Source organism: Ctenopharyngodon idella, chromosome 11 (genome assembly GCF_019924925.1).
Source record: "Ctenopharyngodon idella isolate HZGC_01 chromosome 11, HZGC01, whole genome shotgun sequence".
In the NCBI taxonomy this organism is placed as follows: domain Eukaryota; kingdom Metazoa; phylum Chordata; class Actinopteri; order Cypriniformes; family Xenocyprididae; genus Ctenopharyngodon; species Ctenopharyngodon idella.
In genome coordinates this window covers 13,087,035-13,109,320 of record NC_067230.1, presented here as the reverse complement: position 1 = coordinate 13,109,320, position 22,286 = coordinate 13,087,035, and the positions used below count along the sequence as shown (strand labels likewise).

The window sequence follows — 22,286 nt, the reverse complement described above, 5'->3', positions numbered from 1 at the left end:
GTCTTATCTAGCGAAACGATCAGTCATTTTCTAAAAAAAAATTAAATGTATATACTTTATATAAACAAATGATCACCTTCAAGTGGTTCCGCCAAAACCACACTCCCGTATTCTTCAAAAAGCTTACGCTGTATGTCCTACGCATTCCCAATTCTACTTACGGAAAAAACGGAACTGGCGCCACGTTCATTCCGTAAGTTGAATATGGAAGGTGTAGGACATTCAGCGTAAGCTTTTTGAAGAATACAGAAGTGCGGTTTTGGCAGAACCACTTGAAGGCGATCATTTGTTTATATAAAGTGTATACATTTAAAAAACTTTTAGAAAATGACCGATCGTTTTGCTAGATATGACACTTATTCCTCGTCTGGTATCGTTTAAAGCTCTTTGAAGCTCCACTGAAACTGTAATTTGGACCTTCAACCATTTGGAGACCATTGAAGTCCACTATATGGAGAAAAAATCCTGGAATGTTTTCCCCAAAAACCTTCATTTCTTTTCTCCTGAAGAAAAAAATACATATCTTGGATGACATGGGGGTGAGTAAATTATCATGAAATTTTAATTGGAAAGTGAACTAATCCTTTAAAAAGAATTATAAGATTGTGGATCATGATCCTGCCTGAAAAAAAAATTGTGCCATATCGCCCACCCCTAGTGGGAGATTTATTTTGAAACATCTTTTCAATTGGAGTAACCATCATTGCAACCATTCAGATCAAGACCAATCAGATATCGAAACTGATTCACTGTTACAGTCAGTTTGAACTGATTCATGGAGATGAATGGAACGTACCAGTTCTAATGCTTCTTTTGCTTTTGAAGCTTACAATAGATAATAACTCTGCAAAATTGGACTGCAGAGGCCCCTGTGGGTCCTTAAAATGTCTTAAGTCTTATATTCAGTTTGATTCAGTTTAAGGCCATAGAAGTCTTAAATATCTTAAATGGGATAAGAAAAGGTTTAATCATTTAATCATTTTATGAGGTCTTAAATGGTTAGTTCACCCAAAAATGAAGTTTCTGTCATTAATTACTCACCCTCATGTCGTTCCACACCCATAAAACTTTCGTTCATCTTCGGAACACAAATTAAGATATTTTTGATGAAATCCAAGAGGTTTTTTTTTTTATCCCCCATAGAAAGCAACATAATTACTGTCATTTAAGATTCAGAAAAGTAGTAAAAACATCGTTAAAATAGTCAACGTGACTACAGTGGTTCAACCTTAATGTTATGAAGCGACGAGAATACTTTTTGTGTGCAAAAGCAAAATAAAAATAATGACTTTATTCAACAAATTCATCTCTCCCACGTCATTCTCCTACGCTGTTTACGTTCAGCGCTTCCAGGTTCTACGTCAGAACGGCGGCGTTTGAATCAAGACTTTGATGTAATTAAAATGCTTAATTTGCTTAATTTTATTTTGCCAGCAGAATTGTAACAAATATATTGAATATTAACTATATTCAATATATTTGTTGACCTTGACCTGTATGCAAGAACTCTCTTTAGGAGTTTAGATTAGAGCGGTAGGGGTGGGCAGGGCTGCTGTGCTTCAACATCTGCTCTGCTCTGAGCCAGGAGCACATGTATGTGCACGTGTGTGTGTACATACAGTACATACAGCTCTCTCCTCTGACCAGCATAGCAATCATGCATATCTCCGCTAATTAACTCCCACTAGCACAGCCGCTAATTATCTGGGATCTGGCTAAACTAATTATTTTCTGGTGTAACACGCACCATGTTCCAGCTCTTAGCACTCAACTACACAATCATTTTGGACTAACAACATGTTCATTAGAATACATGTATTGTTGTTGTTTTTTTCGCTAACTGCAAAGTTTGCTTGCTTCAATCAAAAACTAATCAAGTGGCAAGAGCAGAATTTGTAAATCCCTGGGATCTGAAGTAGATGTTTGCCTTGTATTTGTTGCTGGTGGGGCCTTCATTATTGAAATACTCATTGACGCACGAAGTACAAAATTGAATCGTTTGGCAAGCAGATAACTGTTTCTCAGTTAAACAATTTCATGTCTTTGAGAACAATCTGTGATGTTGCCTGGGATTTGTGGGGGGAAAAGCACCTGGGATTTGTGGAAATAGCTTTTCTCTGCTCTGGAGTCAGGCTGTTCTGTTTAACTGCATTTATTATTCATAATTCTTGCACATTTTTAATTCCCCCTCACCCTGTTTAGTTTGGGCTGATCTTGATGTATAGCTTCACATTTTAAAACTTACAGAAATAAGCCTGATGTGGGATCTTCACTGCATTTAATCCACTGCTTCAGACATTCATTGCGCATTGTTCATATGCCATGAACAAGAATGACTAATTCAGAAAGTGTCCTTGTAAAGGCTTATGCTATTTTGGACTTGTTTTTTCGAACTTCCAAGCCCCAGTTGAGAGCCTGGTTTAGGATGCAGAAAATGACCAATTGCTTGAGAGAGATTATGCTACGCAGCGAGGCTAGCTCATCAGCGGGAACGGCACAAAGCTGCATATCTAATCGCATTAATGCCCACTGCTGGTGCAGCCAACCAGTAGAAATAACACCGCAAGTAGCATGATGTTGGAAAGGTCAACGAGATATTTAGATACAATGCAGACAGGTGTAACAATCAGATTGGCAAAACTGTATAGTGTCTGGTCTTGTCATTCGCTCTGAATCTTGGCACAAGCCCCTTTTTTTTTTTTTTTTTTTTTTTTTTTTTTGTCTGAAATCCTTAATTGACCCTCATACCATGATAGGATATCTTCAATTAAAATTCTCAGTCCATGTAAACGCACATTTAAATGTACACTTTGTCTTTATTGCAATTACAAAACAGGCATAGAAATTGATTAGTAATTGATGTGGTATGTTTAAAGGGGTGGTTGATTGATTTCACTTTTTTAAATTTAGTTAGTGTGTAATGTTGCTGTTTCTGCATAAACAACATCTGCAAAGTTACGACGCTCAAAGTTCAATGCAAAGGGAGATTTTTTTTTTGAAGAAGAATTCTCTAAGGACTACAACAAACAGCTGGTAGGGACTACAACGAGCTTCTTCCTGGGTTAGTGACATCACTAACCCTAAAATTTACATAAACCCTGCCCCCGAGAACACGCAACAAAGGGGGTGAGGCCATGTTGGGCTGCTGTAGAGAAGAGGAAGAGTTGTTGTAGTAGAGTGTTGTTACCATGCCGTCATTTTACGCCGGACTGCTTCACAAACGAGGGTCAATTCAACGCTGGATTTGCACAAAATATTACTATGTCGGCTCATGCTAGTCGATGAGTTGAATCAACTCCACAGCAACTACATAAATTTATCCACTAACTGTTCAGAAACGTCCAGTTGCATTCTAAAAGTTGTAACTTCTTCCTGAGTCTCTCCATCAGTGTCGACTCCGGTTTGAACAATGTAAGGCTGGACTCCGTTACTGACAATCCTCATTTTGGCTTCGTGAGATTCTCCAGCTTTGTTGTTGTTGAGCAACCGAAGCGTGAGCTGTTAAACCTCCACCCTCTTTTGGAAAGCAGGCCAGGAGCAGCAGCTCATTTGCATTTAAGGGGACACACACAAAAACGGTGTGTTTTTGCTCACACCCAAATAGGGGCAAATTTGACAAGCTATAATAAATGATCTGTGGGGTATTTTGAGCTGAAACTTCACAGACACATTTTGGGGACACCAGAGATACTTATAGTACACCTTGTAAGAGGGGCATTATAGGTGCCCTTTAAAATCATTATAAAGTGTTAATCATATTAATGCTTGTCTGTTAAAGCAGTATCTTGTCATACATTCTAATGTTATATGCTTAAAAGGATAGCTCACCCAAATATTAAAATTCCCATCCCTTATGCTGTATGACTTTTTCTTCTGTGGACAAGAAAATGTGTAATTTTCTTTTGTATATAAAATATTATTCTTTAAAATATCTTCTTTTGTGTTCCACATGAGAAAGAAAGGTTTGGAATGACATGATTGTGCGTAAATGAATTTTTATTTTTGCGTGAATTATCACTTTAAGCTTGGTGCAGCAGCTCGACTCAAAAAGACTGACTGCTTTATGATCTCGCTCAGCTTGGCGGCTCTTAAGATTTCCTTCACGGCTCCCGCTGAGCTACAGTGAACCAGCGAAGACCGACTCTCTAACTCTGCAATATCCTGACAGTCCCTTCGGTTTGCACCTGCACTGATTTATAGGTTTAATAAATAGAAAAATTATAGTGATAATAAATTGTAAACACAGCAAACCCCACAAAGGATTTTCAATTATCCCCAGTAACAGCATTTTAAAGGCATTGGATAATATTTGACTGCCTTCCCGTAACTAGCACATCTAGAATGAGATGTGAAGACATTTGGCCAGAGGTGGTGGTTGCTACTCGGCCGTTGTTGCATCTGTTTTCTAATGATAAGCTCTCGTTCTCCAGGCCTGATCCCCACCCGAGGGGAGCCGCGCAGCAGCCTGACTCACTGCAGGAGCAAGATGAGGAGATCTTGGGTTCAGATGATGAGGAGCAAGAGGACCCTAATGATTACTGCAAGGGTAAGAGTTTTGTGCTCATAGTACTGGGAAAGATTAATGTGTACAGTGAAAGCATATCATATGCATATATATACTATTATAAACTATCCAAAATCTGATGTAGAACTGAGCAGTTAATCAAAATATTGTTAATCAAAATCATGATATGGTTTTGTACGATTGGCAATGTCTGCAGTTTAATAAAATTAATATATGCGCTGCACATTTATAAAAATAAAAGCTTGCTGGTTAAAAAAAATTAAGACATAAATATTAGTATTGTAAGTTTACAGTTGTACTGTAAAAAATATTGTTTTTATTAAAATTAATGAAAATTAATGTTGTCATTAAAAATTGTTGTTTTTTATTACATTATTTTTTATTTTACGGTTAAATAATATTATTACATAATCATCAAAATCATAATAATAATTATCATTATTTATAGTCATATTGATAATTACAAAATGATTTTATTGCCAAATAAAATGCACGACCCTCAAACAAGTACAACAAAACTGTACTTGGGAGTTTTATGGGAGATAAAAAAAACCTCTTGGATTTCATCAAAAATATCTTAATTTGTGTTCCGAATATGAACAAAGGTCTTACAGGTGTGGAACGACATGAGGATGAGTACTTAATGACAGAAATTTCATTTTTGGGTGGACTAACCCTTTGAGTTTAGGTATTGGGAAGGATTAAGGGATGTATGATCATGCAGAATAAGGCATTAATAGGTGCTTTATAAATACTAATAAACAGCCAATATCCTAGTAATATGTATGCTAATAAGCAACTAATTAATAGTGAGAATTGGACCCTAAACTAAAGTGTTACCTTCTTTTGATAACAGTGATCTTTAATTAATTTGCATGACATTTGACAACCTGAATAACCTTGACTTGATCATAAAAATCAAGTCCTCTTTATAATATAATTTTCCTTTATTATATTTTGTACCCTGTTTTTCAAATAATTCCAGATGTTGTTTCTAGCAGTGTTTTCTAATAGCACCAACATTTTCTAGGTGGATATCACCATGTGAAAATAGGTGACCTGTTCAATGGACGGTACCATGTTATCCGCAAGCTGGGATGGGGTCATTTTTCCACTGTTTGGCTTGCTTGGGACACACAGTACGTTCACTAACCTGATGGTTTTCCTCTTCCTGTAATACCATTATTGTATTTCAAGTATGTGTACTTAGAGATAATTTATTGTTTTGGTTGCAGAGGGAAGCGTTTTGTGGCCATGAAAGTGGTTAAGAGCGCAGAGCACTACACAGAAACAGCACTCGATGAGATCAAGCTCCTGAGAGCGGTGAGTTACCCCGACACCTGCGCTGCCATAGAAACCATTACGATGAATTATTCGCAAGACCATTTAGTGTCAGACGAATTTGAGAGTATGCCACACTGCGGTGGGAAAGTAATAAAAGTCAGTTGTAGCCACATGGCCTGAGGAAAGTGGTTTCATCGAACGAGAGCGCGGCTTATTTTGTAATAAACCAAAGAAAATGGTTTTGAAATGTTGAGTGTCTAGCCTGTAAAACTGCCTGAGAGCTATTTTCTCCAATCCCCATCTGGTGGATTCAGGTCAGGAACACAGACCAGAATGATCCCAGCAGGGAGAAAGTGGTGCAGTTATTGGACGACTTCAAGATCTCGGGCGTAAACGGGACCCGTATCCTTTTCAGTACTGCAAACAGAACTGAGAACATTGCTTAAAGCTTGCATAAATCATTTTGTGAGAGATCCACAGGTGTTTTTCTAGTGTACTCCGTATTCGCTTCTGTACAGGGCGCATTTTTCAGCTGCCGCTCAATCTCTTGATCCACAGCTGTGAGACTCGGCGCTTAGCCCAGATTCAGCCCAGCTCGCTCTTTTATTTGTGGAGAACAGCTTGTAACGAGCTGGAGCTTTTGGCTTGTGTTCCCGGAGGAGCTGGATGTTTTTTCTCCAGGGATACTTTCAGCATCATTTCCCTTTAACATGCGCTGTCAGATGTGTGTATGGTGTTTGAAGTTCTCGGCCACCATCTGCTCAAGTGGATTATTAAGTCCAACTACCAGGGCCTGCCGCTGCCGTGTGTCAAGAGCATTATTCGACAGGTGCGTATTTTTCATTCATTGGCATTTAGTTTGGTTGTGCAGCAAGTCAAATGAAATTCACAGCTGTTTTTCTTCTCTATAGGTTTTGCAAGGCCTGGACTACCTGCACACCAAGTGTAAGATCATTCACACTGATATAAAGCCAGAGAACATCCTGATGGATGTGAATGAGGCGTATGTCAAGAGACTGGCTGCGGAGGCCACAGAGTGGCAGAAATCTGGAGCTCCACCTCCTTCTGGATCCGCAGGTGACGCCAAGCTCTCCTCTCAGATATGCAAGGGAAACAGAACGTTTAGATTATTTATTATTAGATTATTATTTTTTAGAGTTCCTACTAGGGTCAGTAATCAAGCAAAAATGCTGCAAATGGTATTAAAAAATACCCAAAATATTAAAGGGGTCATGAAATGCAGTGTTAAAATGTATTTGATAGAGACTCGTTCAAAAACTCTTAACATTAATTTCAAACAATTTTTTCATTTAAAAAACTCATTTTAGACAATTATAGACTCATTTATAACATTAAAGAGAACATTTTGTCAGAACTTCAAGTAAATTACATTATTTTGTTTAGTTGTCTAATGTTTTGTTTTCAGAATCGTGGGAGAACCGTGATCTGTATTTTTAAAAAAAATGGGATGTCTCACATCTTTGTCACCTTTTTCACTCCTGATGAGTTTGAATCCCTGAAGAAGGTTCAGTATTTATAAAAATGATCATTTTCCATCCTCATTTTCATCCTCTCTGTGGAAAACGCTCGATTTCAAGGGGTGTTACCTTTTGCAGAAACAGAAGTAAACACCCACTGCTATGTTTGGCTATCTTCATCCACGCCCTCCTTTACAGCATGTTGAGTTTTGATACTTGAGATGACAAACTCTGTGATTGAGCCGTATATATTTGAGCCTGAGCCAGCAACACTCAAACACCGTGTCAACACCGGACGCGAGCGATGCAACACAATAAAAGACAATAGAACTCATTATGAGTAGTGATGTTGTTTATGCTGGATGCGGCACGACGCCACATGACAAATCCTTGACAGTAAACTGATGCCCTTTTCTATTACTGAAGTACTCCAAGTGCTTGCGCTACTTCTGACATGAAGGACAGAACGTTCGCTTTGTCACGTCCAGTGTAGACGTGGTGAGATTAAAAATAAATGTACTTACCTGCATTGCCTCTGAAGACAAAATGCTTGGCACTGAGTCTGACATATCTTTCAATAAAAGATATTTTAAAAAACTGGCAGCATGTTGAGAAAAATTCACAAAACAGTAAAGAACAAACAAGAACCATTACTTCCAGTCAGGTACGTCATTAAGAATAAACTGCAGCCATGCATTTGTAATGCTCGGATCTTAAGGAAGGCGTTTTTGGAGGTGCAGTTTCTTTAGTTTTAGAGTTAGTTTTGAGTTCGGAAACTTGCGGTATGTTTTTATTGTAGCGTAACCTCTTATTTGTGTAAATATCAAGAACATTTTGAGTCTCCATTTCATGACCTCTTTACAAATGTGGTTGCAAAAATGTCCCTGTCAAGAAATCATTGTTTTTATCTATTATTTTATCTGTTATGTAATTCCATAATGTTATGCCCATGTAGTTTAGTGTGGGGTTTAGTTCAGACCTCTATGGGACCTGTAGCTGTCGGTTTTTGCTGTCTCAGGGGCGAATGTGCAGTTAAGTGGTTTTTGAAGGAAAAACTAAATTAAGTAAAAACAAAACCACTAAAAAGACCTTCACTGTCAAGAAAACATTCCCACCGACTCCAAAACAGGAAGCAGTGATTACATAAAAATCAACGATTATGGTAGACACTAGAGAGCCGTACAATCTTAACATAGCAACTGGCCAATTATTAAAAATGTATTCTAGCAGAGTGTTCATTGGGATGTGGTATATTTTTCATTATACACAGATACTTGTGTATTTGATTTATTCAAAGACCATAACTATTTTTTTTTAAAAAATGTTAGAAAAACAATGGAAAAGCTGTATTGCATTGTAATGGAAAAACGCATTCTGTCTAAGACCTATTTCAAAAAAGAAAAAACGTACTGCCCCCAAACTGAATGGTACAGAATAAGAATATCTAGTTATTCTTAAAATCTTTTTTTATTATTAGCTAGAAATCACAAATACCTGGAAAGGTTATGGACATTTGTTGGTCGAAAACCTTGCATTTAACATTTCAAATAGGTCAGGGAGTTTATGAATGTTCTGTTACATACAATATGTTCTTATTGATCTGATTTTTAACATTAAATTGTTGTAGTACAGATATCAGAGACAATCTGCAGTTTTATTTAGCTGTAACTGAGTAACTTCACATCCATTCACCTCCTCTGACAGCTCAGCATAGAACATCTCCATTGATACATTATGCAGAGTGACGTAAAGTCTGCGGGATGTTTCTAAATGAAGAGCAGTGACTCATGTGCTCCTCTAAACAACTGAAGGATGACAAATTCCCACAGTTTGAATGTCTGGAGAAGCTCATGTGCACTACTTTTGCAATATCCAGCTGATTGATTGACTTTGATTGACATTGATTGTGCGCAACAAGATGCTGATGTTGTCTTCTCTTTTCATCTTCTTCCTCCGCTGCAGTGAGTACAGCTCCAGCCCCAAAACAAGTAAGTGTTCCTCTGAGATTAGTTTTGTAGCGTCTCCCCTATTGTTTATCAGCAGCAGATTTGCACACAAATGGCTGTGAAATCGCCAGATTTAACTTAACTGTGCCACATCTTTTATTCATACAAACTGCTTTTGTACACTCAAACCCTTCTTGCATTGTTTGTCTCACTGGATTGTTCAGAAGATTAGAAAAATCAAAAGATTCTTCCTTCAGATGGCCAAAATGTCCAAGAACAAGAAGAAAAAGATGAAGAAGAAACAGAAGCGTCAGGCTGAACTCTTGGAGAAGAGGATTCTGGAGATCGAGGGACTGGAGAAAGGCCCTGATGGAGGAGAGGAGGAAGAGGAGGATGAAACGGAGACGCCCGACAGCACCCCATCAGTCCCCAGCAGTCACACACTGCATGACATCACAGCTGAGGCCACTCTGGGTGAGTGATGAAGAACTCAAACTCTTGATTATTAGTACCATTAGAGCAAGGCATCACTTGACTTGGGCCAGACAGAGCAGGAACACTTTTCCTGATTTGATTCTGATTCACAAGCTCTCCATTTGATTCTGAATTTGACTTGATTCGGAATCATTTGTGTGTATTTTGCTTACGCTTTAAAGAGATTCTCTCAAAGTTGATGCTGCAAATTATACAGGGCAATTAACATTGCAGCTTGGTACATTACGGGACATTAATTTTAAAAATGGCAGTGTTTAGTATTAGTTATATACTATTATAGTATTTATTCATATTTTGAATAAGCTTTTATTTAAGCTTTTTTGATTTTAGTAATTTTGATATGTTCTGACTTTTTTTTTTATGTAGCATTTTTGTTAGTACTTCAAGAAACATTTCTCATTTTCTAAATTTCTAAATTTCAAATTAGTTTTTAAATCTAATATTTATAATTTATTTAAGATTTCAATTCACAAAAATGATTTTTAATAGTGTTAGCTTTCATTTTAGTTAATAATAACACTAACAACAAGACCCAAACTCTGCAGTTAAACTGCTATTCAGTGAACATAGCAAAAACCTTATATATATAATATATATATATATATGCTTGAAAAACGGAAGTCCACTTGATAGTGCGCACAAACTCTTTCTGCGCTAAAGGCCAAAGGAGTATAGGCTACTTTGAAAGGCTCTCGCGCTGAACTGTGCACGAGACGGAGCGGGACGCGGAAAATGAAGTAAGGCCTATACCCGCGCCTTCAGACAACTTTTATTTTCTTTCAAACACAGCACAGAGAAACAACTTTCTAATAAAGCGAACAAACTGCCTGTCAAGTGATAGACGAAACTGACAATGCCGTTTTATCTTTTTTAAACTGAAATGAAAGGCAATATGGATAAACATTCACAGCCACAATGTAAAGAACACCACACAAAGAAATAGAAGAAAATGAATAAAAACATTTTGGATTAATAAACCTTATATATATATATATATATATATATATATATATATATATATATATATATATATATATATATATATATATATATATATATATATATATATATATATATATATAAAAATAACTGCAGAAAGGCCACACTGCAGATAGATATGCATTTCACATCTCGGCAAATCAAATTAAATCGGCTAAATTACCTGTGTAAGCAAGCTTTAGCCCACTCAGCGCAACATCGATGCACCGAAAAACAATAAAAAATTAATTTACTGAATTGAATTGGAGCAGAATATACCATTCTAATAAATAAAAAATAATAAAAAAAATAATAAAAATGAAATGGTCTAGTCATAATCAAGTCATGTGCAAAATGCCTGACGTGCAGGGGAACATATATTCAAAACACAAGCCACAAATAGTTAAATTAGATAACCCAGAGTGATCAATAAATAAATTAAAATTAAAGAAATCATTAAAATAACAAAAGCATAGCCAGAATTGTCAACTGTGTCTTTTTAACTGCAGAGACAATAAATGCTAAACTGGAGTGGTAGTCTTTTTAGCTAAACATTCACAGCATCCAGAAATCAAATTAGAACCGGCTGAAATGTTTTGAAATCACTTGTAGCCTACCTGATCGAGAAAAAAAAATCCAGTCTTTCATGCGATCTGCATGTGTCCGTTTGAGTCTTTTCATATAGCGCGCTAGTCAGCTCGTTAACGCTGGCCGGCAGAAGCGTGCTGCAGTGTTTGTGATTGTTGAGTGGACATAAGCTGCACAACTTGCATCTTACTTTTTTTGGATCTTTTACCATTTCAAAGTGTATCCAATTCTACACTTTAGATTTTCTTATCTCAGACATTGTTAAAGATTTAATCCCTGCCGCCAAGATGCCCTGTCGGTCACGGATCATATAAAGTGAAACTTAAATATGTCACAGGGGTGGTTGGATTTATTCATGCACATTAAAAATATTTATTAAAAGATTCTTTCTTTTTACATTTTTATTTATAGCATTATCATAATAGGCTGTTTATTAACTTATTGTTAGAAAACCGGTAGGTCTATGTGAAATCAGATATTGAGCACCCCCATATCTCATTTCATAACACCTCTGCGAAGATTCGACTGTGAGATTGGTAGTCGAATCAGGCTCCTCCTATCGAAGCATCGAATCGTCGACTATTCAGGGTCACCCCTAATATAAATATAAATATAATATATATAAATATAAATATATATATATATATATATATATATATATATATATATAAAAAAACCATATACAAATGAGTGGCTCAAAAGAGTCATTCGTTCATGCACTGAATAATTTGCATTCACTAACAGAACCGGTTCATAAGAGAAATTTGTGAATTGAATTACAATGGCTGAGATTTTAAGAGTGTTAGATTGTTCAAATGAAGATTGCTGTTAATTAGAAAAACAATATTTTTAATAAGCCAGTGCCTAGCAACCGTAGATCAGTGCACTCAGAGCACCTTAGCAACCACTTAGCAATGCTCTGACATCCATCAGCAACACTTTAGCATGATATCATCAAGCACAGGCAAACACTGCAGTTGTTAATGCAGTTAATTCTATCATTATTAACTGACACAGTAAATGTAGATATCTGTGCAATATCTGTACTGTTGCAGAATCTCTGCTGCTCTTCTGTGAGTGTAGCCACGTCCCAGTCGTTATGAAAAAAACATGCTTCTAGCTACTGTCTTTATCAATTATGACTGGTGTTGCTGTGCTTTAGAGTCTTGCGTCATGATATATCAGAGTTTCAACTCAGAGATTGAAATCAAAACTTTTTGAACTTTTATCCACTCCAGATGGTGTCTCAGATGGTTGGTCTCAGCTCAGAGGCGCCGTCAACGGCCACAGCCCGGGCCTTGAGGACGAGCAGAGCCTCGATCTCCAGCAGCAGATGAAGGACGACAACCCCGTGAACCCTTATGACAGCGGCACCGAGGGATCCGACCTTACTAACCCTTACCCAGCATGCAACGGCACCGAAGAGAAAGAGCCCAGTCCTCCATCCCCTGCCGCCACAGACGGTAATGGACCTTTGATTTGTGGCATGGTTGAGTCACAGTGCCCTAGGGTGCAGGATCAAGAGAGCCCCACGGCGGAGCTGAACGGCTCCGGCTCTGTTGAGGGCCCCAGAGCGGAGATGGGCCTCACCATGGAGGTGGACCCCAGCGCGCAGGCGGTCACAGAGGAGGAGAGCCTGAAGGACGGTCAGTGCGGAGCCCTCGTTGGAGGAACGCCCCTCCCTTTGATCCTCTGTTTGCTCCTTACTAACTCCCCTCCCTCCTCTCTCTCCGCCTCTGTGTGTTTTCCTAGAGAGTCTTCTAACACTGTCAGCTGAACCGGTTTTGCTAACATACTAAAACAGCCTGGTTTTGCAGTGTTTGATAGCAGTATTTAGCCAGGAGAGGGACAGTTCACATACAACATGCTTTTGATAAAATAAGTTGATTATAAATATGGAACTAATGGAATTCAAGTCATGGAAGTCAGAAAATTATTTTTAAATTCACAAACATGGTAATGAATTGGTCTGGACAGATCATTAATTAGACCTCAATAAAAATAACTAAAAAATAAAAATGACCAATTAGTTGGATATGTGCATGAAAAAAATGCTTTACTTTGGCAAAGAGGCAAAATAGCAAACCCAGCAGAAAAAGTGCATGACCCAAGCTGTCCAAGAGTTTATTAAACACTTCAAGAAGGCTGCCGTGTCAGCTGCTCTGACAGATTTCTTATTCTGTTTAATGAGGTTGAGATGTTTTCCCCTGCCACATAAGTGTTTGTTCTTATCTGTAAGTGTTAGAAAAGCATAGTCAAGAGAGTAGTTCCATTTCACCAAACATTGTGTCACAGCAAGATAAACTCCAGTACTCCAGTGAGCAGGCATACAGTACATGCACATAAAAGCAGGCTACAAAAAAAAAGGATGTGCATTTTGCTTGACTAAGACAGTATTTTTTTGAACAACTTTTTAAATTGAACAATATATAATGGAAATCTATCTATCTATCTATCTATCTTGTCTGTCTGTCTATCTATCATTTGTCAGTATCTATCTATCTATTTATCATCTGTCAGTCTTTGTCTTGTCTATCTATCATCTGTCTTGTCTGTCTGTCTGTCTGTCTATCTATCTATCTATCTATCATCTGCCAGTCTTTCTGTCTTGTCTGTCTTGTCTGTCTGTCTGTCTGTCTGTCTGTCTGTCTGTCTGTCTGTCTGTCTGTCTGTCTGTCTTGTCTTGTCTTGTCTTGTCTTGTCTTGTCTGTCTGTCTATCATTTGTCAGTCTCTGTCTTATCTATCTATCTATCTATCTATCTATCTATCTATCTATCTATCTATCTATCTATCTATCTATCTATCATCTGTCTGTCTATCTATCATTTGTCAGTCTCTGTCTTATCTATCTATCTATGTATCTATCTATGATCTGTCTGTCTTGTCCGTCTGTCTATCATTTGTCAGTCTCTGTCTTATCTATCTATCTATCTATCTATCTATCTATCTATCTATCTATCTATCTATCTATCATCTGTCTGTCTATCTATCATTTGTCAGTCTCTGTCTTATCTATCTATCTATGTATCATCTGTCTGTCTTTCTGTCTGTCTTTCTGTCTTGTCTATCTATCTATCTATCTATCTATCTATCTAATCTGTGAGTGTGTAACCGCAGGTGTTCACCTGTTAGCGGTGCTCTAGTGTCTTTATTCTGATGCTCTCATTTTTCATGGCATTATTGATTAATAGAGAGCCACTGTATTAGACTCAAAATCCTACAGGGCTTTATAAATCAGCAAACACACTGAATCTCACAAGAGCCAATCCAGATTGTGTTTGTTATTGTTAACCGTCTTCCTCATGCTTCTGTTGTACTGCAGCTAAGATTGCTGCGGGAAACCTGCTGCTCAACCCCCTGGAGCCGTTAAACGCTGATAAGATCCAGGTGAAAATAGCTGACCTGGGCAACGCCTGCTGGGTGGTGAGTCTGGAGTTTTCTTTGCATGTATAGCAAAAAAAAAAAAAACAGCTCAATCAGAGAGTTAAAGGGATAGTCCACCCAAAAATGAAGATTTTGTCATCATTTACATTTAGTCTGGTAAACGGATACATTCACTGGATTGACTGATTGAGATGCTGATATCTTCATGGGTATTCATGTCTCATCTCTGTGTCAGCGGTTGGTTCATCGTAACTCTTGTTTGTCATCATCAGCATAAGCACTTCACAGATGATATTCAAACGCGGCAGTATCGTTCTCTGGAGGTGTTGATTGGATCAGGATACGGCACCCCAGCTGACATCTGGAGCACAGCATGCATGGTGCGTTTTTAAAGACTTTTTTGATGATAAGAATAACTTTTTTTTGATTTTGATATATGTAATAAAACTCCACTGGTGAAGTGTGCCATTCCAAAACATCAAGGTTTCGAGTCTCTCTTGCAAAACCTACTGAGCTGCCTTGCTGTGAACTGCCTTCTAAAGCAGCATCCAAATAATGCACTCTATACAGGCAGCAACTTTGCAGGACACAAATAGCTTTCCACATGGAGACTTGACTTAGAATTCATTCTAATAGAGTTTGTTGTTAGCATGTCGCTAAGGTAATGACTCGATACTTCAGTGTGATTCCAAGAGATTTGCGCTAACATGTTGCTTAAGTAATGACCCGATACTCAAATTTTATTCCAAAATTTGAGATTTGCTCTAACATTTTAAAATGATTTCATACTTAAAATTGATAACAATAATTTCGAATTAACATGTTGCTAAGGTAATGACTCCTCAAATTTGGTTCCAGTAGTTTTATATTAGCATGTTGCTAAGGTAATGACTCGATACTTCAGTGTGATTCCAGTAGAGATTTGCGTTAGCATGTTGCTTAAGTAATGATGCAATACTCAAGTTTGATCCCAGTAGAATTTTGCATTAGCATGTTGCTAAAGTAATGAGACTATGCTCAAATTTTATTCCAAAATTCAAAAAATGTGAGATTTGCTTTAACATTTTAAGATGATTTCATGCTTAAAATTGATACCAATAATTTTTGAGTTAGCAGGTTGCTGAGGTAATGACTTGACACAAGTTTTCTTCCAATTATTTTGCATTAGTTAGTTGCTAAGGTAATGACTCCTCAAATTTGCTTCCAGTAGTTTTATATTAGCATGTTGCTAAGGTAATGACTCGATACTTCAGTGTGATCCCAGTAGAATTTTGCATTAGCATGTTGCTAAAGTAATGAGACTATGCTCAAATTTTATTCCAAAATTCAAAAAATGTGAGATTTCCTTTAACATTTTAAGATGATTTCACACTTAAAACTGATACAACAATTTTGAGTTAGCATGTTGCTAAGGTAATGACTTCTCAAATTTAGTTCCAGTAGTTTTGCATGTCGCTAAGGTAATGACTCGATACATTAGTGTGATTCTAATAGAGATTTGCACTAGCATGTTGCTTAAGTAATGACCTGATACTCAAGTTTGTTTCCAGTAGAGTTTTGCATTAGCATGTTGCTCTACGCTAATGTAATGACTCAATACTCAAATTTTATTCCAAAATTTGAGATTTGCTGTAACATTTTAAGATGATTTCATACTTAAAATTGATACCAATAATTTCCAGTTAGCATGTTGCTAAGGTAATGACTCCTCAAATTTGGTTCCAGTAGTTTTATATTAGCATGTTGCTAAGGTAATGACTTGATACTTCAGTGTAATTTCAAGAGATTTGCGCTAACATGTTGTTTAAGTAATGACCCGATACTCAAGTTTGATTCCAGTAGAGTTTGCATTAGCATGTTGCTAAAGTAATGACTCGATAATCAAATTTTATTCCAAAATTTGAGATTTGCTTTAACATTTTAAGATGATTTTATGCTTAAAATTGATACCAGTAATTTCCAGTTAGCATGTTGCTTAAGTAATGACCCGATACTCAGATTTGATTCCAGTAGAGTTTTGCATTAGCGTTTTGCTAAGGTAATGACTCTGCTCAAATTTGATTCCAATAGAGGTTTGTTCACATGTTGCTAATGTAATGACCTGATACTCAAAGAGTTTACATTAGCATGTCGCTAAGCTAATGTCATGATTCTCTAATAACAAGATACATTGCACGCACAAATTTTTGGTGAAATAGTCTGATTTTATTTACATTGAATTGTTATCAATGAAATAAATTGACATTTTCATTGTCTTGTCAACAATATCAGATTTTTGTTCATCGAGGGGGATGTATTCAATGTTACTTTAGAATTTGGCTAAAAGAAGACGTCTTATCTTTTTTAGATCAGTTTTTGCCAGAAACATATACTGTATGATGCTGTCTTATGCATTAAAATACTGTCTAGGCAGGCAGCTCAGTAGGTTTTGGATCAGAGCTAATATCTTGTCAGGCTGAAGTCACAGGACTCTCTTTCATTGACTTCTGCTCTCAGAGTGTTTCATTGAGTGCTGCTGATACTGGTCACTTGGCCTGTGTCCCGCTCTGCAATGCACAGTCTTGGCACCTTTTTTTAAACAGTAAGGCCAGACCCACAGAGAGAGGTTAAACTCCGTCTGTATGAGTGTTTCAGGCCCGCTGCATAACAAAAGAGTCTTGCATGCTGCACTCTTGTCACGTTATGGTGGCTTCAGGTTGGACAGGGGTGAAAAGGTTGGTTTGGCCTTTCAGATAGCAGCCTAGCACCTAGAGAATTGGATACTAGGATCGCTGTGTCTGTGCACACATACATTCGTCTTCTCAAAGTGTGTCTCTCCCTAGGCATTTGAGCTGGCGACAGGGGATTACCTGTTTGAGCCTCACTCCGGAGAAGAATATTCCAGAGATGAAGGTAATTATTCTTCCACAGGTTGGCAAGGTTCATACACATTTTTACCAATATATTTCCATGACTTTTGGGGCAATATTTATGACCTAATGTTCCATGAATGTCTATGTATACATGCAAAATAAGAATAAAAATCCATGTTCAAATTTATCATAGCATATCTTAACTAAAATCAATGACTATTAATGCTGTTAATAGTCGATTGCTTGCTATTTGTTTTAAATAGAAGCTGCGACTCATGACGTCATGCGATTGAATGCCCGAATTATAAGTATTATAAGTTGTTTAATCAATATTATCAATTAAACCAGGGCCTGAATTTCGTTTTGGAAAATGTAATTTAAAAAAAAAAAAAAATTTTGTTTTGTTTATTACAATTATCTCACCTAAAACCTAAATGTTTGCTCACTGTATTTGTGTTTTTACATTGGGTCAATTTTTGCGCATTAGTATACACACACAACACGAGGAAGCTTGATTTCTTGATTTCAAATTCTGAATTGAATTTACAGTCAGTAAACATTCAGGATAATAAGAACAAAGAAATTGCAAGCAGCAGCACAAATAAATACAATACAGTGCTCGTCACTAACGCTTTTCTGGGACAAGTGGATTTTTTTTGAAGGAGCAAGAGAATTCACCAAAATGCGAGAATGATTCTGATTTTATTTCATTTTAGTGTAAGTGGTGATTGATAGTGGATAATAATATATAATGTATGTATTATAATGTACTGACGGTAACAAGGTTTTGCTGTTGAGGCTCGCGCAGCCTCTCGAGGAGAAATCGAAACAAATGAGTGCAGCACACACAAACTGAAGTAAAAATTCAAAATATGAAGTTTTTATATTTATGACACATAATACAGTTAAAGGGTTAGTTCACCCAAAAATGAAAATAATGTCATTTATTACTCACCCTCATGTCGTTCTACACCCGTAAGACCTTCGTTCATCTTCAGAACACAAATTAAGATATTTTGATTCCGATGGCTCAGTGAGGCCTGCATTCAAAGCAATGACATTTCCACTCTCAAGATCCATAAAGGTACTAAAAACATATTTAAAACAGTTCATTTGAGTTCGGTGGTTCTACCTTAATATTATAACGCGACGAGAATACATTTTGTGTACCAAAAAAAACAAAATAACGACTTTTCAACAATATAGTGATGGGCCGATTTCAAAACACTGCTTCGGAGCTTTACGAATCGAATCAGAGTGCACAGAAAACCGTCTCTGAGAGCATGCAAATACTGAATCGCTTGAATGTTTAAATTAAAAAGACGTGCAAATGATAAGCTTTTGTGACGATGAAACACAGATTGGGCAAGTGACAATACCATCAACTGTCCTGAAATGTGACCTAAAGTCTTGTATCGCAGCGTGAAGCTCGTTTGTCAATGTGCTGATGTGAAGTCATTTGCGTGTCATAACAAGAGAGAGAGAGCGTGAGGGAGAGAGATGTGGTGCTGCTGAATCACGCGCTCTGTTTTCAATTACTGATTTGATCTGATATTCTGTGTGGATTATCACAGATTCAGAGGGCATCTAACCCTACATGCAATGTTGAGTGGGAATTTCCCGCATTATAAGTGCAAAACCTGCGGGAATGAGTAAAACTATGCACAATACCTCCGCCGAAATTCATGCCGATTAAGCATATATTCTGTTATACAGATATTTGTGTTTCCATGACTTTTCTGGGTTTATTTTTTCAGGCCTGGAAATTGCTATTTTAAAAATCTGTGACTTTTCCAGGTTTTTCATGACCGTATGAACCCAGGGTTGGGATTCCACCCACACAACTTCTCCAGACCTGCAGTGAATCAAAAAGACTGTTTGCTCAACACATGAGCAAACAGTCACAACTGGAGAACAAATCACACTATGCCTATTAATTAGCACTTGAACGAGAGCCATTGCAAGTTCATAATGACACCCAATGCATCCATTTCTCGGCCGCAGTGTAATATGTGAGCTGTCATTACGGAGGTGACACTGGGCAGTTGAGTTGCTGGAGAGGTTGTGGCCTCTAAGCTGTTCACAGTCAGCAAAAATCTGTTTTTTTTTTTTTTTTTGCATATCCAGATTTTATACAGATGCGTTTGAGTCTGGACAGCAAAAAAAAAAACAACAACAAAGGCAAAATGACATGAAATCTGATTTTTCAAATCTGATTCAATTCACATTTAGAGGTGATTTGAAATGTGATGTGTATCAGTCTGGATGCTCTGGATGCCTAAATTAGAAGGAGAAGGAGCTTCATAGAGACAAGAACTAAATGGGTGCGTTTTCCAAAAACGTTGTTAACCAACTAACATTGCAAGTTCCGTCGTTTCCTGAAACCATAGTTCAAACGCAAACTGCATCTTAAAAATTGTGTGGATGGAACGACAGCTTTCGTGTCATGGTTAGAAGAATAGTTTCTTTTTTTTATGACATGGACTTAATAAATTATCTTGAGCAAAATAAGCAAGCTGACATTAAGTACAATGTTTATCTTTTATTTTGAATATATACAAATAAAACATATTTTAGTTTGTCGTGAGATTTGTTTTTGAAGAGTGCGCTTGTGCGTACATGCTCTGGTACTTAAAGGCTTAGTTCACCCAAAAATGAAAATTACTCACCCTCATGGCGTTCCACACCCGTAGCACCTTCGTTGATCTTCGGAACACAAATTAAGATATTTTTGTTGAAATCCGATGGCTCAGTGAGGACTCCATAGCCAGCAATGACATTTCCTCTCTCAAGATCCATGAATGTACTAAAAACATATTTAAATCAGTTCATGTGAGTACAGTGGTTCAATATTAATATTATAAAGCAACGAGAATATTTTTGGTGTGCCAAAAAAAAACAACGACTTTTCAACAATATAGTGATGGGCCGATTTCAAAACACTGCTTTGGAGCTTTACGACTCGAATCAGTGACTCGGATCTCCTATCAAATGGCTAAACTGCTGAAATCATGTGACTTTGGCGCTCCGAATCATGATTCGACATGCTGATTCATAACGCTCCGAAGCTTCCTGACGCAGTGTTTTGAAATCGGCCATCACTATATAAGTCGTTATTTTGGTTTTTTTGGCACACCAGAAATATTCTCGTCGCTTTATAATATTAATATTGAACCACTGTACTCACATGAACTGATTTAAATATGTTTTTAGTACATTAATGGATCTTGAGAGAGGAAATGTCATTGCTGGCTATGGAGGCCTCACTGAGCCATCGGATTTCATCAAAAATTTCTTAATTTGTGTTCCGAAGATTAACGAAGGTCTTGCGGGTGTGAAACGCCATGAGGGTGAGTAATTAATGACATTATTTTCATTTTTGGGTGAACTAACCCTTTAAGAATGAATCTGGAAATAAAGCAAAACGAGAAATTAGTCCTCAGATGCCATGTCCATAATTTATAGTAAAAAATCTAGCATTAATTTGATCTCAAACGGATTCATTTAAAGAAGTTATTACTCCACCACCTGCATGACATCATTAACCAGCGTGGCTGAACGACAGATTTGCGACAATATGGTTTTGGGAAACAGTCGTGACTAGCTAGTTGATTTGTTCAAAGATGCATTGTATTATATTAGTTCAACAGCGAGTTATGACGTTGTACGGGAAACACACCTCAGAGCGTTACTGACAGACTGGGAAGAGAGGATCTGGAACAATGGAGAATACAGGGAAAATAATGTGTTTTTTGAAAAATCAAGCATGAAAACCTGTTCTAGTAAACTCTAAAAATCAAAATCAAGACTTTGTAAAAGGGAACAATATGCCCTCTTTAATATTGGATATTTATTGTGCATGCTTATTTTCATTTTTACATTTGTTACATTTGACATCTCACACTCTCTTAAAGTAAATGGGTAACACTTTAGTTTACGGTTCAATTCTCACTTTTAACTAGTTGCTTGTATATTACTAGTATGTTGGTTGTTTATTAGTACTTATAAAGCACATATTAATGCCTTATTCTGCATGAACATATTCTACATCCCTTAATCCTACCCAATACCTAAACTTAAATGTTACAAAAACTACCTTACTAACTATTAAAAAGCAGTAAATTAAGATTTAATCGAGGCAAAAGTTGTAGTTAATAGTGAATACGTGTTCCCTACACTTAAGTGTTACCAGTAAATCTTTAAAAACACTAATAATTTAATAACTTTATTCAATAAATCACTGTTAAATGCAATAAATCTTTAACAAATATCAAAACGAATATCTATTTTTCATACTGTACATTATAATGTTGTGATGCCTAAATGTATGGTTGATTTTGTTTTTTAGTATTTTATTTAGACAAAATAGTATAGACATTTAATAGATTTCATCTAGCAGTTATCAGCTATAACATAATAAGTTTTAATAATAAATAATTATCGGTTTATTATATCAACCAGAATTTTAATAACACATCCCTAATAATAAGACCTAGGCCAAATATATGAAATAATTTTAAGAAAATGTTTTAAAAAATTGTCTGAAAATGATTATTACATTGTTATAAAGCAGTAATGAGGTAGCCACTGCGAATTGGTGCATAATAATCGTATTTTTTTTTAAATGGCAACTGTAAATGACCCTTCTTTAATACACGGGTACATTAGGACTTGGCAATGTATGGTCTCAAAAAACATATTCACTAAAATTCACTAGGACAGACACAAATTGGTGGGATCATAGATGACAGTTTG

The 22,286-nt window shown here is 36.8% G+C and overlaps 1 protein-coding gene across 4 annotated transcripts in view; it reads left to right on the top strand.

Annotated features, from left to right (window-relative positions):
• The window catches only part of srpk1b (SRSF protein kinase 1b), a 48,597-nt gene that overhangs the window by 24,501 nt on the left and 1,810 nt on the right, over positions 1-22,286 (top strand). For 3 of the 4 annotated variants that reach the window (XM_051911628.1, XM_051911627.1, XM_051911625.1), the window contains 12 exons: positions 4,431-4,546; positions 5,556-5,664; positions 5,761-5,848; positions 6,124-6,211; positions 6,532-6,638; positions 6,721-6,886; positions 9,250-9,275; positions 9,491-9,707; positions 12,533-12,940; positions 14,618-14,718; positions 14,952-15,059; positions 17,502-17,571. In XM_051911628.1, coding sequence (XP_051767588.1) covers positions 4,431-4,546; positions 5,556-5,664; positions 5,761-5,848; positions 6,124-6,211; positions 6,532-6,638; positions 6,721-6,886; positions 9,250-9,275; positions 9,491-9,707; positions 12,533-12,940; positions 14,618-14,718; positions 14,952-15,059; positions 17,502-17,571 — 1,604 coding nt within the window. The remainder of the gene's footprint in view (positions 1-4,430; positions 4,547-5,555; positions 5,665-5,760; positions 5,849-6,123; positions 6,212-6,531; positions 6,639-6,720; positions 6,887-9,249; positions 9,276-9,490; positions 9,708-12,532; positions 12,941-14,617; positions 14,719-14,951; positions 15,060-17,501; positions 17,572-22,286) is intronic. The other variant, XM_051911626.1, reaches the window with a different exon arrangement.